Source organism: Coloeus monedula, assembly GCF_965178545.1.
Source record: "Coloeus monedula genome assembly, chromosome: 6".
Taxonomy (NCBI): domain Eukaryota; kingdom Metazoa; phylum Chordata; class Aves; order Passeriformes; family Corvidae; genus Coloeus; species Coloeus monedula.
In genome coordinates this window covers 58,065,893-58,082,727 of record NC_138786.1, presented here as the reverse complement: position 1 = coordinate 58,082,727, position 16,835 = coordinate 58,065,893, and the positions used below count along the sequence as shown (strand labels likewise).

At 40.9% G+C, this 16,835-nt stretch overlaps 1 protein-coding gene across 4 annotated transcripts in view; it reads left to right on the top strand.

The window, feature by feature from the left end:
- SYNE2 (spectrin repeat containing nuclear envelope protein 2) overlaps positions 1-16,835 on the top strand; it is a 174,294-nt gene that overhangs the window by 118,953 nt on the left and 38,506 nt on the right. For 3 of the 4 annotated variants that reach the window (XM_082284463.1, XM_082284462.1, XM_082284461.1), the window contains 12 exons: positions 581-757; positions 2,040-2,195; positions 3,609-3,758; positions 6,076-6,249; positions 7,432-7,565; positions 8,033-8,237; positions 10,163-10,342; positions 11,757-11,882; positions 12,395-12,549; positions 12,894-13,041; positions 14,164-14,258; positions 15,506-15,740. In XM_082284463.1, coding sequence (XP_082140589.1) covers positions 581-757; positions 2,040-2,195; positions 3,609-3,758; positions 6,076-6,249; positions 7,432-7,565; positions 8,033-8,237; positions 10,163-10,342; positions 11,757-11,882; positions 12,395-12,549; positions 12,894-13,041; positions 14,164-14,258; positions 15,506-15,740 — 1,935 coding nt within the window. The remainder of the gene's footprint in view (positions 1-580; positions 758-2,039; positions 2,196-3,608; positions 3,759-6,075; positions 6,250-7,431; positions 7,566-8,032; positions 8,238-10,162; positions 10,343-11,756; positions 11,883-12,394; positions 12,550-12,893; positions 13,042-14,163; positions 14,259-15,505; positions 15,741-16,835) is intronic. The other variant, XR_014226546.1, reaches the window with a different exon arrangement.

Genomic DNA, 16,835 nt, shown 5'->3' with positions numbered 1-16,835 from the left:
CTCTTCTCCTAATACCCTCTGAAATAAAAAGTCATTGCCTTATATGTGTAGTTTCTCACTCATCTCCCTGGGCAAGAGAGGCTGGTGCTAGAGGACACCTTTTCCTCCCAGATATTCTGATACTCTGTTCTGATACCAGCTATTTTGTTAACAGGAGTAGAGTTTCTTACTGCATTTGCCTATGAGTTGCAGGAGTGTGGCAAAACCTTAGTCTTAGCCTAATCTGGGCCCATGGCAGCGTGATGATTTTGTCCAATGGATTAAGGGCAGGGTCTGGTACCCCTGGGTTTTATTCCCTGCTCCATCACTAGCCTGTTTTTACCTTGAACTACCCATGTAATGTTAGAGATTTTCTGCAGAAATTTCAGTGGATGACAACAGCTACACAAATACAAAACAGTAAAATTTGAGAAATATTCCTACAGCCAGGTTTCTTTCAGAAAAATATTTTAGGTCATGGTTCAAAGGAAGTCATCAATGTCCCATAGCCACACCCTGAAGCATCATCAGAACCGATCAGAATGAAACTACAAAACTGATTGGTTTACATTTTTGTTCTTCCTCTTTTCTTCCCCTGCAGGAATACATGATGGAAATGAACTTTAAGCAGTGGATGGTAGATTTTGTTAACCAGTCCCTGCTGCAGATGAGCACCTGTGACGTGGAGAGCAAGCGCTACGAAAGGACAGAGTTTGCTGAGTGCCTGGGCGAGATGAACCTGCGGTGGCACAGGCTGCAGGCATCCCTCAACAGAAAGGTTGGGTTAAGTTCCCCTGGCTTTCCCTCTTACAACTCTGATCTTGCCTGTGCCACTGCTCTGTATCAGGGATATATTAAGCTACCAGCAGTTTTCCTGTTGTAGCAGTTGGATTTGTGAAAACAGTGATTACTAAGTAAGTAGTGTTGACAGCTGCATTCAGATGGGCACATATGAGCCTCCTGGACAAGATGTAGTAGGGGTCAGTTCCCAGCCCTGCTCCAGCCCTCCTGGGTCACTGGAAATGGGTTACTCTGTGTTGGTGTCCTCCTCCTACAGTAGTTAAATGTGCTTTCCCAGTGGAGTGCTTTGAAGGTCAGTCTACATGCAGAATTTTCCTATCAGCACGTAATCTGTTTCTCTGGAGAAAATCTGTTTCAGGCAATGCCTCAGAATTATTCTGTTCTAGTGAGGCTAGAAATAATCCATGCATCCAGAATTAGATGCTGCTGCTTATGTGCCCCAGTGCGCAGAAAAGCTGGTGTGACTCATGATATGGAAAAGACCATGGGAAGCTTAGAATCCCCTCTACCAACACATTCCTCTTTTATCTCTGTGTCTCAATTTATACAGCTTTGGGAGAAGCTGCCCCCTCTGAATCCAGATACAAACACTGCTGGTCAGGTGGAAAATTCCCAGTATTTTTTAGTTCAGAAACCCTGTCAAGCGCAAAGAAACGCTGACAACCCCACAAGTAAAGAATCAGGCACACAGACGTGAACTGTACAGAGATTGCAACCTCTGCCTGACATCTTGCATTCTATCTACAGAAGACTGTGAACTTTTCTTCCAGAAATATTTTCAAGTGGAAATTTTCATTTCCAGCACAGCTGAAAATTTTCATGATGAAATTTCAGTTTTCTTGGGGTAGAAGTTATCCTCTCTAACCGTTTTCATGAAATTGCCCTCTAGGATTTAATGGATCCACAGGGTTGAGATTGAAGATAGGAGACTTGAGGTTCCCTTCATCTTAGTAGCCTTGTTGATAGGTATTAGTGAGAATGAGATTTTCAGACTCCATGTGAATCTGTCCGCATAGCCCAGGGTCCCCCAACTTGTCATGTCTCCCAGCTCCAGAACACACAGTGCCTTGTTTCTTCCCAGGGAAAAGGTCAGATCCTAAAGAGTCTGCAAAACTTTCTAGGGTTTCCTTTCAAAATATTTTCTCTAAAGAGTGTTTTCAGTGTAGATTTTGTAATCTCAAATTTTGTCGTGGAAGGCGAAGCCCTGTTTCTGCCCACCCATAGATTTAAGTAAGTTAAAACAGTTTTGTGGCTTTCAGATACAAGACCTGGAGCACATTTTGGAGGATATTACTGAGAATGAGAACAAAGCCCAGACTCTGTGCAACTGGCTGGAAGCTCAGAGTGATCGATTGAGATCCTTACGGACCCCAGCGAGTCTGATCTCTGCACAGAACACCTTGGATGATTGCAAGGTAAAGCCTTACATCAGTGATGTCATTGTAAAAACCCTATTTAGCACACTTTGCTGAATCCAGACTAAGGAACTGCACAGATTTTAACAGAAAGAAGTGTAAAGGAAGTTGCCATTTCCCAGAAGAGTTCTACAATGTTGTTTTAATTAAATCATGTTGCATTCAGGTGATAGAGTCAGAGCCACTTTTAATATGAGTGGCTATTCTGTGGGGGTTTTTTTTCCACCAGTTGAAGATCCATCTGCTGTTGCTTCATGGTATTTGGAGTGTTGTGCATCAATATTGTTGTGTAGTAATATTGTATTCTGAGATACTTCAAGAGGAGTAGTTCTTAGTTCAGCACAGCCGTGGCAGAAGCTATCAATCCCATTAGTTTGAAGAGCTCTGTGATGGAAGTGTCATGGAAACTACTCAGTCCCATTTGGAGAAACAGCAACCCTCTCTACTTGTACCCTAAATTGTAGTGTAGTCTGTCTGCAGCAGCCTCAAGGATCTGGATGTGCTTTGTTGTGTTTTTCTAGGCATCAGATCCCTCACAATTAATACAGGTGGCAGCCAGCTAATAATTGGTTCCTATTACTCTGACAGTCTGCTGTTTTCATTCAGTACAGTGTTCCCTCTCTATTTTTTTAACGTGGAATATTTGTTCTTTCATTGCCATGGTTACATCTCTCTCTTGTAGTAGGCTGCTTTTATTGTCTGGAGTGCTCTGTTACACACTGAATTACTTGTGTCTCTGAAATGTGTGGAGGGGCCAGAATGGAAAAAAGACACAAGGGTAGCTTGGACTAAACACTCACCTGCTCACAGCAACACACAGTGCTAGGATACAGTTGGCTAAAATGTTTCATTAAAATTCATTTTGTCAATAAAAATGAGGTCCAAATTTGAAAATGTTTTGGGGGTGGTCAGTGAGAGGTGAAAAAAGGTCATGGCTTTAAGTGTAGCATTATAGGAAAATGTCATGGCCCACTGTGGCCATTATCATTGTATCCATAACAGTGGTAGTTCCTCGTGTTGTGAAGAACTCCCTGCTGAGCTTTCCCCAGCATGTCAAGACTATCTGATAATCTTGCTGGTCGTGTTGGGGAGGGAGTTATTCTCCCAGGTATCTCCATTCATTAGAGATTGTTCTCACTTGATTTCACTGGAATTTATTTGACTGGAATTTCTCCAATGGGAGTCCCTCTGAGTAAAGGGACAAACTGAAAATAACTTTCTAGAAGCTGTTAGGATGTCAGGGACTTGCCCATTACAAAACCAGTTCCCATTTAACCGTTGCCTGACTGAAGAATTACATAAAATTGGTTTTAAAAAAGGAATGCTTATCTAAGCTCTTCATACAGAAGTTTTTTTTCTATGGTCTCATTAAAAGATCTTATTTATCTTCTTTTTTTTTTCCCCATTATTTAGGAGCTAGAAAATCAACTTACAGCTAAATCCAAAACTCTTGATGAGCTCAAACAGAGTCTGGCTTTGAATGGTAGTGCAGAACAAAGCCCAGAAGCTCAGTCTCTCAGGATAGCTGAGCTGTGTGAAATGAAGGACAGCATTGTAAACCAGGTAAAAGCCTTGCTTGTGTTCAGGTTTCCTCCACTACATGTTCTGACCACCGGTGTTATTAATCTTCATAGGATGGCAGGAGCTGGTACAAAAAAGGTGCAAAGTATTCCTTACTCTTTACCTTCTTAAGAAGGTAATTTACTGTAATGTGAATTAATGTATATCCAAAGTTGGGAGATAAAAATTGGTCTGATCTTGAAGCAGTTTGAGTACAAAGGGAGGAGGAGCAGATCCCCATCTGCAGTTTAAGAAAATAAAGAAATAGCACTGCTATTTTTCTGTCAAGCTGAAAATGGAAACCTTAAACTCTCTTACTTGATCACCCTGCTCTTTCTCCCCTGTAGTGCAACTGGTAGAAGCTGCCTCCTCTGGCCCTGTTCTCACTACAGCTTTTCCACCCCCCAGTTACTCTTTCATCCACACACTGGGATGGCTTTTGCCATCTCCAAATCCTATGTAGTTTCCAGTTGCTTCAAGGAGAGTCTGGCAGATTGGTTTCCCATGCAAACTGACTCCCCAGAAGTTTGTATTTATAGTTATAATATCTTTATCCTTGGAGCTGATCTTTTTTTATGTGGATGTAATTGATAGGTGCAGGAGAGATCATAATGAGTACATTTATAGATTTAAATTTGTGATAATAAATAGCCATATACGGTAGAGAATTATGCGTGATGGAGTGATTGTGTTTCTAGTTAAGATTGCTTTGCACTTTTTGTTATAAATTCCTTGCCATTTTTCCTCAGAACTCTGTGAAACCTGAAGCCTTTTGCTTGAACTCTTCCACAGGAGGTGTGGATCCAGTATTGATCTGCTGCTTCCTGGTTTAGGTTTCAGCAGAAAGGATGGGTTTGTTTCTTACCAAGAAAGCAGGGAAATTTATGTCTATGTACAAGATGGAAGTTTTTCCTTCTGATGTCTAGCTGGGGATAGAAATAGGCAGGATTGACAGCCTGGTGCTTTTTTCTTCTTACAGTCACCATGGGTCATGTTAATTTTAGGAATTTTATGACTTAACTACCAAACTTGCAAACTGCAGGATGTTCTTGGAGCTGAGCTGTCTGTGTGCAGTGAAACAGCGAGTGCAGGCTCCTTCCCACGGGTGACTGCTCACATCAGAGCCAGGCAGAGATTTCTAATACAGGGCTAAGGAGATGTAATACCTTGATTAAATTGTCTGTAGGTTGAGCTCAAGCCTGTGAGTCTGTGGCCCAGAGACATTTCCTGGGAATGATGTCTTTCCATCTTCCTTGTGTGGGCAGTAATTAGCTACAGGCTACAAAAAGCAATTAGAGATTCCTCCCACCTATAACCATGATTCAAAAGAGAATAGGGATGATTAATCCACCAGCCTGTGTGTGCTTGAAACTAGGATACTAGGATAAAATTATCTATGCAGTCTGTTTAGGGTGAACTATGGTGTGGAAATTTTTTCATCTTCCATTGTGTGGCTACATAGCCAGAACTGAAATCTGGCATCTGGCTTTTTTTCAGGTCTCGTGGAGACATGGTTGTTTGTCTGCCTGGTTTTCATGCTTTTTTCCAAGCATGACTGAAAATAGGTACTGAACTAGATGAATGTTTTGTCTAACCCAGGACATGCCTTATGTACTTCCCTGGAACAGAAGGATAAAAATGGCTGAACAAGGACAGTTTTGTGTTTTCAGTGTCTAGGAGTCTGTGGCAAAGGGAAGCCATGCCTGCCCCACATAGATTAGACAACTGTAATAATGAAAGAGACAGAAAATACAGGGGATATCCATCATTTAATTTTGTATGAGAATCCTGAAGTTGCTAGCCTGGGATCCAGGGGGGCCTGCATTATTAGAGCACAATGGCATAAGAGGGATGACAGCTCTCAGAGTATTGTGGTAGTGTCTTCTTCCATTCAAACCAATTTCTGTTCAAATTGTCCTTGAAAGGAAACTTGATCTCTGGATCAAACTATCTGCTTCCTAAGAAGATTAAGGCTCTCAACTTCTTCCCACTTCAGGTTGATTTTGGCAGAAAGGAATAAGCAGTTCATTATTTCAGTACTTCCTGGGGTGTTCTGGTGTTGTGGCTGACAGAATAGTGCTACCTTGAACTCCAGTGAAATTTTCATTTCCATCAAATTCTTACACTTCACTCTAGATATGGTGTACTGCTTTGTTTGAAGCCTGCACAATTTCTTACCAAGTAGGAAAATACTCCAACTTGGCAAATTCTTGCGGATTGTCATGGATTGAGCATTGAGTTTGGATTTTTAAGTCAATTTAAAAGTGATTTATATGTCAGGACTACCCAAGAAATATTAATAAAAATGGTTTGTCTGCAGGTTACACAGCTAAAGGCCTCAATGCAGTCAATACTGGAGCAGTGGACAGCATATGATGAAATTTATGCAGAAGTCAGCTTGATGACAACAAGATATTCATACTGCATAGACCAGTGCAAACCTGGAGAAGAAGCTTCATTGGAAGCTTTGAAAAAACAGGTCAAAACTCTCCAGGTAAAGTTGTCTTATTTCTGTACTTCCTTCTATGCATTTAGGCAAACAAACTCCACTGAAAAAAAACCAGAAAAATTTATCTGAGCAACTTTTTCCTTATTATAATGACACTGAAGTTAGTGGATTACTAATTTTTTTTTAGCCTCCAGAGGCACTAAAGAGTACTTCTAGACTTCTTATTTTATGTAGTGCACGAGTGCAATTTAGGTACCAAGGTTCAAGAAAAAAGCACACCAAGTCCTCATACTCCTTTGCACCTTGTGCTGATGCTGAGCCTGGCATTTCTGCTTCCTCCAGCACCAGTTCAATTATTCTGTCATCCTCCAGAGAGCTGGAGTCTCCTGCACAGCCTCTGAATGAGTCAGGATGCCAGACATAGATGCTCTGGATCATCCTGCTGCTCTGCTTGGCTGTTAGAGAGTCCAAGTGGGGCATCTGGAGTAGGCAGTCAGGCTTGCCCTGAGTCTGAACATTTCACAGCTCTGGCTAAAATCCCCTTACCTGGCTTTAAATGAGTACTGAAAGGCTGTGCAAGCACTCCCTGTTTCCCTGTAAATAAGGCCTGATTTAGGGTTTTTTTGAGTTATATCAGAAGTGGGGCAGGAGAGACTGAGGCTGTGAATGCTGAGTGTGGGACTCTTGGCAGTAAAGCCTGCACAAGTGCTTTCCACCCTCACCTGGGCTCATGTAATAAATTAAAAGGAACTGGGTACCTTCTTACCTCCTTCCTTCAACCACCCTGTTTACTTTGAACCTGGAGCAGTTCACAGATATGCTGTAATTAATTACCTGTATCAGGAGGGGGAAGATGCAGCTGAGTCAGGAGGTGTCAAACCAACTTTACTGCCAGTAGAAACAGTGGCTTAAAATAAAAGCATTTTGGTTTCTAGCAAATTCATTTATTCAAGGGTGTGGGTTTGCTAAATGAGCTTTTTTTCTTTAACAGCCAATAAATTATCTCAGTTTAAAATAGGTCTCCTGAGTGTTGTTTTTTTTTAACTTGGACCATTTCACCTCTCTTAGCTTCCTAATTCTTAGGAACAGGTGTTATATTTTCTGCAAACATTTTAATCTGTGCTGCAGAAGTATGGCATTATTGCTGCCCTGTCCCTATCAATCTATAGGGGAAGTTACACTTCGGTCCTTTATTCCCACAATTAATTGCAACAATCCAATTTTCAGGCTCTTCAAGATGAATCAGAGAACAGTGAAGAAAGTTGGGCCAAGCTCCAGGCTGCTGCCAGTAACCTGAAGAAGAACTGCTCCCCCTCCTTTGCAGAGATTATTGACCAGAAGTGCACAGAAGCACACACTAGGTAAGCCTGCAAAAACAGACCCCAGTTATTAGTATTTTAAAAACCCAACTTTTTGAGGCAGGACTTGAACATCTGTCAGATTTTTAAATCTATACTGATGCAACTCACCTGTCTGAGAACACCTGTGTGAGGAGTAAAATCACAGAATCGTGGAATGGTTTGGATTGAAAGGGATCTTAAAGATCATCCCATTCCAACCCCCCTGCCATTGGCAGGGACACCTTCCACCAGACGAGGTTTCTCCAAGCCCCATCCATCCTTGAACACTTCCAGGGATGGGGAACTTGGACCTTTTATACCTTTTGTTTGATGGGTCCCACAGTAGCACAGTCCCTGTGCTATAGCAGCAGGTTTTCCAGGAACATGGGTGTGGCTGCAAAGCAACTCCCACAGGAATCCTATGACAAATCATATTCTGGAGGAGAACCTACTAGGAAAATGCTCTTAATCTTTTGCTATTTTGGCAGGTGGAACTCTGTAAACGAAGACATCACAGATCAGCTGCGGGCAGCACAGGCAGCTCTGCAGCTCTGGGAGCCCTTTGATGCTTTGTGCACTGAGACAGCAGCCAAGTTACAGCAGTACAGCCAGCAGTGTGCTCAGCTCTTGGATGCTCACGTGCCTGAGGAGAACATGATAGAAACCCTGGAGCAGAGGATACAGGACATGAAGGTACATGAATAAGTTTCTGCTGCCCAGTACAAACCAAGATTTATTTTTGAGAAACAAGTCAAAAGAACACCACCAGTCCAGTCAGTGGAAAAGATAAAATCTGTGGGTTTCTTCCATGAATAGGCACCTTTGTATTTCCTTTGAACACTTTGACCAGATCCTGAGGCCAAACCAGAGTTAGCATATGATGAGAAGAGAGCAGAAAGGAGTCATATTCCATCCCTGCCCCTTTCTGCTCTACACAAAGAATCAGGCCTGTGTTAGAAGGAATCACTGAAAGAAAAACGATTTACTTTATGGGGCATTGCTTGGGAGGAGGGATAATATCTATTAGAACAATAGCTGGGGGAAAAAAAGCAGTTTTCCTGAGCACCGGACAATCCTGAGGTCCTCCACAGCCTTCAAAATGTTTTTAATTGGATTTGGTACTGTGTTTTGGTCTGGTCTGATGAGTTCACAGATTCCTGAGCTTATTAGATTATTCTAAATGCTTTTGACTTTAGGCAAATGAGATCTCATGTTGAGACCACAGGGTACATTGGACTCTCTCAGGCAGCAAAGCTGTCATTCTGACATTTTTGGTTTCTTCAGATTGCAATAAAGAAGTATAATAATCCTTAGGACAGAGCAGTGATTCATCCTGCTTTATGAATCTCTAGCCACGATTGGAAGAAGTCCAGAGTATTCCATTTTGCATGTGGCCTAATAAGAAGCTTTACATTACAAGAAAGAGAACTCATGTATATCTTTCTTTGTCAGAAAAATCTGACAGCAGCAAAGCCTAGACCAAAGCATTTTTACTTTCTTCTAATGGCTGTGACAGAAATTCACCAATATGTCAGCAAAAAGGAATTTCCTTTTCTGGAAATTTTTGGGAAGAATGTTATACCTACTAAGGAAGGCATGGCCACCTGAATGCCATTAGCACTGTAGATCCTGTCCTGGTGTGTGTGTGTAGAACACATGGAATTTCTTGTAGGTTTTTTTAAGGGGTGAGTTAAAAGAATGGAGATCAGCGAAATGGTATATGAGTTATGTGTCTTTGAATATACATGTGCATTACAAAATTGTATTTTAATCCCTCTAATCTTTTCCTCTTTATATATCAGGAAAGATTATGGTTTTATGGATTTTTGTCACCACAAAAAATAAAAATAAAGTCCTATATAGAGAATAAGAAATCCAAATGGGTTATTAAACAGCTGGAGTGGTATTTTATAACATGATCCTTTCAAACAAAGGGGTCGAGAAGCGAGAGCCATTTTGCTTTTTAGAGAAATGTGTGTGCTCTTTGCTATTGATCAGAAGACAGCTCATTAGTCTCAGAAAAGACAGTACATAGTGGCTTAATTTCAGGGGGTTTCATGGCTAGAAGTAAATTTCACTTGTCAAAAAAAAGAAAAAAAATCAAGTACATTGAATGAGTCTAAAATTGTTCTTGTACTGCCTTTAGAGTATAAGTTTTTAGCATCTTTCTTAGTAAAGAGGAAAAAATAAAACCAAACCCATAGTCCTCAGTCACTAAGGGATCCAAAGTACTGGTATGTTTGTAACTAAATAGCATTCCTCATTTGCAGCATGGGCCAGTTCCTCCATCTGCTAGTGTACACACGTCTTGTAGAGAGGGATATTCTGATTTCCCTCCCTCATTTCCTGTGGAGCAGTAGTATCCCGCTGCCTGAAGTCACTGGTGTTCCATTGAACTTTGAACTGTGCCTTTCCCAGCACTGCACTCAGTGGATGCAATTCCCATTGTCCTCCAAGTAAAAGACTGAAGCTTTCACCATAGCTGAGTTTGGCTCCCAGATGGGATCAACAAAAAGAGTTTAGTTACAGCAACAAAAGATACCAAATGGAAGTGGCACATGAATGATGATCTGATTCATTTACTGACTTTTTTTTTTCCTTTCCCCTTCTCTCATCAGAATTTACAGCATGGCCTTCAAAACGTAGCAGGATGCCGAACCCAGATTTATTTGCAGGCTGACAGGATAAAACAGCAGGCTGGCACAGCTGCTGAGGCCATTCTGATGGAGAAGCTGCAGCCATTCCAGAGAGCAACCTATTTGGAAAAGATGTTGCAGAGGAAGTTGGATGAACTTCAGGTTTGTTTGGGTTTTTATTAATATTAAATTAGCTGTCAGTGTTGGATAGCTTCTTCACTAGAGCCCTGTGTGAGCCACATAGTTCATTAGAGCAGTAAAGTTCTTGAATTGAAATTTCAATTAAATAAAACTCAGCAGGATGATCAACTATATAAAGAAATAATACATGAAGCCAGAGTGACAGGTGAAGGATTTCACCCTTACCTGCTTGTCTTGCTCTTAACAGCCTTTGTAAGTGGGCCTATTATCCCCAGGACCTTCAGATGATTAAAGATTAGGAAAAGTATTTATATTTTTTTAACACTGAAGTAAGTTGTAAACTTTCTCAGCTCTGCCTTGAACAAAACATATGGCCTTCAGTTTTCCTTGGTAAGAGTTCATGTAGTGAACCTAAAACCAAACAGAAAACTGTGGCATTTGGTATAATTCTGAGGACCAGATTGACGTTCCTGTTCAGGCCAAGTGGGGAGAGACCTGGATCCAGGAGCCCTGCTCAGAGGAGTGAAGAATTGACTTCTCCTCTGCACAGGTATTCCTGAGAAAACTTCCAAGCAAATGTACTGCTGAACATTTACTTGTGTAGAATTAGTCTGTTCCTATGGAAAAAGTCTGGTTTCAATGAATTGTTCTATTTTAAAGTAAACCCAAATTCATCAAGAAATTTGAAGCCAGCTCTATTTTGTGACTTCATCCACCAGCAGAGTTAAGGGCTGGAAGCCAGAAATCTTTGTGAAGATAACAGGTTTCTCATATTCCCTGTGAACTTTACGCTGCATGAAAAAATGCATTTCTGGGTAGTCATTTTCTCTGGTGTAACCCTGTAGTATTACCACAGTAATCTCTCTCCACACACCAGCTTTTGCCATTCATCCCTTGTAAAACTGTTGTTGTGTAAGAGTTCTCAGAGATGTGGAGTTTAATTCTGGAAAGAAAGAAAAAGCTTTCCCAGTGCTGTTCTGCTAAAGGAAAGTTGCATTCCAGCCCTACTGATTTCTCCACAGAGCTCATGTAAGCTGCACAGCCTTGGCTGTGTGGGGACATGGGAGCAGGCCTTGTGTGTACTTCAAAGGAAGCTCATTTTCACAAGTTTCTCCCCTCTGATAGCTGAGTTTTGACTTTCCAATTCCACAATAAGCTAAACAGCACAAAGCCACAAAAGGTATCACAAACCCCTATTCCTTTCAGACAATTGTCCCAGGATTTTGAGATTCTGTTTCTTGCTCTCTCCTTTGGGTTAAATTTTCCCCTTGTCCAGTTGAAAAATGGAAAAAGGTTCAATAGAGAGTTAGAAATACATTGGAATTTAGGTTTAACATCTGTTTGTTTTCCTGATAATACTGCCTGTTGCTCCTTTTCTTATACTGAATAAGTGTATTAAATAATAATTAACATATATTTTCAATATTCACCCCAGTTCAATCTTCTACAACTGGAGGATTTCAACAACTGCCTTGAAACACTGGAGGGTCGTGTCAAGAACTGCACAGACACTTTTGATAGTCTCTGTCTAGAGGAAGGAGACAACTCAGAATTGCTCATGGTATGTTTGCATTCCCAAATACAAAAAGGTACTACTCAGCTCTTGCCCCACTACAAGATGCTCTTTGTGTCCTGAATGTCACACTTGCAGCACTTTCATCAGAGTAACTATTATTCAGCCAAAACACAAAAAGCAATGAATTAAAAGTTTAGAAACTCTAGATCTGCATTGCAGGCCAAATGCCTGCATGGAAGGGAGGAAAATCACCCAGATTTGGGGGTGATGGGAGATCTTTTTCCCCAGCTTTGCTCTGGAGCTACCCTGTTTCCCTTAATGTAGGGAACAAAGTAAATCTGGAACTGCCAGGTCTTGAGTATCTGTTCAGTACTGTTGGAAAAGTGAGCCTTGTGTAAAAGAATGACAACTTTTTTGTTTCCTGTGTTTTTTTGAAGTTAACACAGAAATGTTGGGGATTTTCATGTTAGTGTTTTGGAGAAAAAGCTTCTATATTTCTTTGACATGAAAGAAAGGCAGTATTTTTTTGCAATAATTTATTTTTTCTTTACTTCCAGAATCAGACACTGGAGCTTGCTGCACTTTCTCCAAGCATAGAGAGTTTGAATGAGGCAAGCATAAAGCTGCCACTCAGTGACTTCACCATGAAGAAAATGCAGAACCTGACTCGGCAGTGGAGTCAGAAAACAGCAGCTGCTCTGGAATGTTGCAGGTCTGAAAGGCAAACAAAAGAAATCAGTAGTAATAATTTCCTTTTCTGTGAGAAAGTTGAAAACCAAGTTAAAGTACTGGAACTCTTGCAGTCTGTTCTCAGCTTTCTCAGGGGCTTGCCAGGTGGAATTCTGCCCTTTCAGTTTACTTGATTTTTCAGTGGCTATTTGTATTCCAAGTCACTTGAAGCAAGAGCCTGGATGTTCACAGGGAAAGAAGGGAGCAAAATGCCAAGTGAAACCTCCCACTATGTTAATGTTATTAACTACCACATTAGACCATCTGTAAACATACCCAGAAAAACAATCATCACAACAGTTTCTGGTTATTTGTTTTGTTTTACAGTATGCTTGAGGGAACTCAAAATGATGAGAAGAAATTCTTTCAGAAATGTGAGAAGTGGATGAAATTCCTAGAAAAAATGAAAGAGGCCTTAAAAACTGATATTCCAGGACGGTTTGAAGAACTGCAAGAGCAACAGAGAGTATATGAGGTAAAGCTAACTCTAAAAATGAAAGCAGCATCTTGAATGATGAAGGCAGGGGCAAATCACTAGAAAATGCTCTGCATTTTGAAATTAGATCTGGGCAGGATTTTACAGAGCATTTCACTCTTGAAATGCCTATTAAGAGTAAAACTCTGAAACATGAAAATCCTTTTCCAAAATGGACAGATCCCTTTTTTCAGGGATCAGACCTTCAGGAGAGATCTTCAAGTGTTGTGTCATGGTAGTCCTAAATTTCTCCAGCCCTGAGGTGTATTTCTCTGCCTGTCCCAGAGCACTGGAGCCTGTGGCAACTAACTGGATAGTTTGCTGGAGACCTGGCAGCAATCTTAACAGTTTCTGGAAGAAATGCATTTAAAATAGTGCTTTTGCAGTGAATTTCTGGTTTGACCAGTTACTAGATTTTGGTGGAAATCTGTCTTTGCTGGCATTTTCCCAAACACTTGCTGTTTGTTTTAAAGAGACAGTGCTTCACATTCGTTCAGAGGAGGTAGTACAGTGCATGCTAGCAATGGAAAAATAACCAAAACACAGAAAAGAAAAATTATTTGGTAAATGCTGAAACATCACGAGCTGTTGAGGTGAACCTCATTCCATGAACCACAGCTTCACACTACCCAAAGTACTGAGGCTATTCCCACAGGGTGTTTAGTCCCTGCACGTTAGTGATGTTCATTAGGGCCCACAAAAAGTTATTTTCTTTTTACTTAGACCTCTCCAAATCAATTCATTCATTGTAATGAAACAGCATATAGAATGAACTTTTGCTCATTGTGATAAAGAGTAAATTCACCCTTAGATGTGGCCTTTTTATATGTTTTCTAAAGACTTCTGTCTAGATTGAATTTCTCATTAATGGGTCAAAAAACTTAGGTTTCAGATCTGTATCATCCAGCTCATGGTGGGTTCTGCTATCACATGTGTGCTAATTCCTTCTGGTATTCAAAAAGTGTGGACTCCCAGGGTGCATTTGGCACTAGCAATGGAAAGTAATAGAATTTTCAGCATTTACAATTAAATAAATGCTGTCACTTTAAAGGGACAGAAGCAGCTTTCATCAGCAAAAGTTGTTCACTGAATAGTTAAAACTTGTTCTCTTGGTATTTACAGATACTGCAGACTGAGATTTCCATAAATCAGCAGACATTTAATTCTATCATAGAAAAAGTTCTACTCTCCTTGGAATCAGGAGAAGGAGAGAAAAGGTACTTTATTTGATTTTCTCCTTAAGATCTTGGTAGTTCAGTGAATATGTTGTCTTCCTTGGAATCAGAATTGAATCTTTGCTCTTACAAGGACATAAACCCGAATTCTTGGCTGAGTTCACTCTTTAAATGACCACCTGCCATATTTTGCAAAAGCATGAGGAGGTGTAGTGAGAGAGAAACATAGGTGCCCTGGCCAGACTGCATTTGGGATTGTACCTGGCTGGGCTGAAAACAAAAATAATTGCTCCTGACCAGGAGTCTTTTGTTGTGTACCTGTGGTTGAGAAGCTGCCTTCCTACAGAGCATAATGAGGATGCTGCATATGAAGGATCCTTTCCCTCTTCCTGGACCCCTCTGCTTCTCAGAGTGCAGAGGTGTGGACTATCCACATTGCCCTTGGCACACGTGGCAGGGCATTGAGCCACTGGCCATGAAACCCAAAACATATGGTACCTAAACCTGTTTTTTATCAGTATGATCTTACACTTTCCTCTTAAACAATGTAGCGTGAGAAACAGCAGGTAATGTTTGTGAGCAGAGGGTCAGGTGTTTGGGGTGAACACATTCTCCTCCCTGCCAGAGCTGGCTGCTTCCAGAGACTTGGCAGGACAGTGTGTGTGCTCCGCTCAGACATGACAGTATGGAATCCATAGCTTGGCTTAAAACTGCCAGGGAGGGTAGGGCTAAACTAAGCTGCTCTGCTGGATTTTTGGTTTGGAACTACCCCCACAAAGGCAGGGGTTAGTATAAGAGTGAATCGGGGACCATGGCCTCCTGCAGAGGATGGGTTTGCCTTAATCAACTAGCCAGATCTGCTGGATCATCTGACCATGTTGTAAAAGAGGACAAAATAACTACTTGAATGGGTTCAATAAATACACAGTTTTCCATTGTGCAGATCAATTTTGCAGCGTAATCAGTGACCTTGTCTCACTTGCATTGACCTTTTTGTTCTTCAGAGAAGTGTTTAGTGCGTATTGTGTCTGATTGCTGTACTGTGTATGTTACTGTACCACAGTTGCAAGATTGACCTGCCTTACCCTTTTTTGTATCACGTAAAATGTTGTTTGGATTGCTTAAAAGATAGAATACAGAGAGCAGGGCTGAGCTTACAGCTGCAAAGAGCTTCCTTGCATTGCTGGGTATTATAATTGGAAAACAACTTTGCAAATGGAGAGCCATCACAATTACTGTAATATGCAGCCTTGAGATCAAAATTAATTAACAGCCCTTGTAATTTTCAGGACAGAGTTTATTTCCAAGCTCACGTTGCTGAAAGAGCAGTGGCAGAATGTTATCCGGATGGTTCAGCAGAGGAAGAAAGATATCGATGGACTTGTGAGCCAGTGGCAGCTCTTCAGGAGTTCCCTGCAGAGCCTCAACAGATTCCTGGATGACACAAACAGCTTCCTTGCAGCTGTGAAGAGCCAGGACTGTTACAGCCTTTACCAGCTTAGAAATGTAATTCACGATTTCAAGGTACAGTGTTTATTTCTTATAAATCTAAAATATGTGGGGTTTTTTTCTCTCAGACTGAAACAGCTTCTGTCCAGGAAGGTAAAAACTTTAAAATAGCACACTTTCTTGGGGAAAAAATGGTTGCTGACACTTTTTTTCTTAAAGCTGAGCACAGATAACAAAACAGTGACATTGCAAAAGGCTCATTATACTCAAGAACTGCTTGATCAGCATTGCCATTTAGTAGCCTTGCATGCTTTAAAAATCTTATGGATATGAAAATGGAAATTCAAGGTGCCAGAAGATGAGACAGACACCCTAGCCAGCAGGTAACTCCGAGGTCTGTGTGCATCTTACCGACATTACTGCTGAATTCAGGCCTTTTAGTTTGCCTGGAGGAAGGTACTTATGTGGCAAGACAGGCCATATAGGTCCTGTGTGTGCAGGGATGGGCAGGAGATGCCAGAAATAAAGGATAAAACACTTGCAAGGGAGTCTGTTCACTCCAGGATACACAGGCCTGGTCAGCAGTTTTCAGGACAGTAAGTTCTGCATTCTACATGCAGTGGAAAAAAATATTTTCCTTTGTTAATTTTGGATATTTCAGTCTTCCATTTAACTGTGCACCTCTTTGTTTTATAGGAAGGTAGAAACAAGCAGTGAACTTGATGGTTTCTTTTAAAATCATATTATTGAATGCCATTTTCACAGTCCAGGATTTATACTGTGTACCCACATACCTAGTGTTGATGGATTAACATATTACCAGTATTCCATTTGGTGCTTGCCCTATTTATTTCATCTTTATTTCTACCTGCTGTGTAAAGGTGATTTTTAGAAGATTTTACGACTTGGTGCTTATGCTTTTCCTTAGGGAGAAAAGCCAAAAAGTCTTCTCCCTCCTACTCCAAATTGCCATTTTCCTCCTGCTGCTGTTCTACAGAAAGAAGCTCTGATTATATCTCCTTGTGTTAGAGATCAATTTGTTATGGACAAATTATTATTGATGGCTTACTTCACTTGGAGTATGTAATGATTAACAGAGCTGTTGTCTCTGAAAAAATTAGCCTAAGATGTCGATGCTAGAGTTGCTCACAGAACTGAGATTGTATTTTT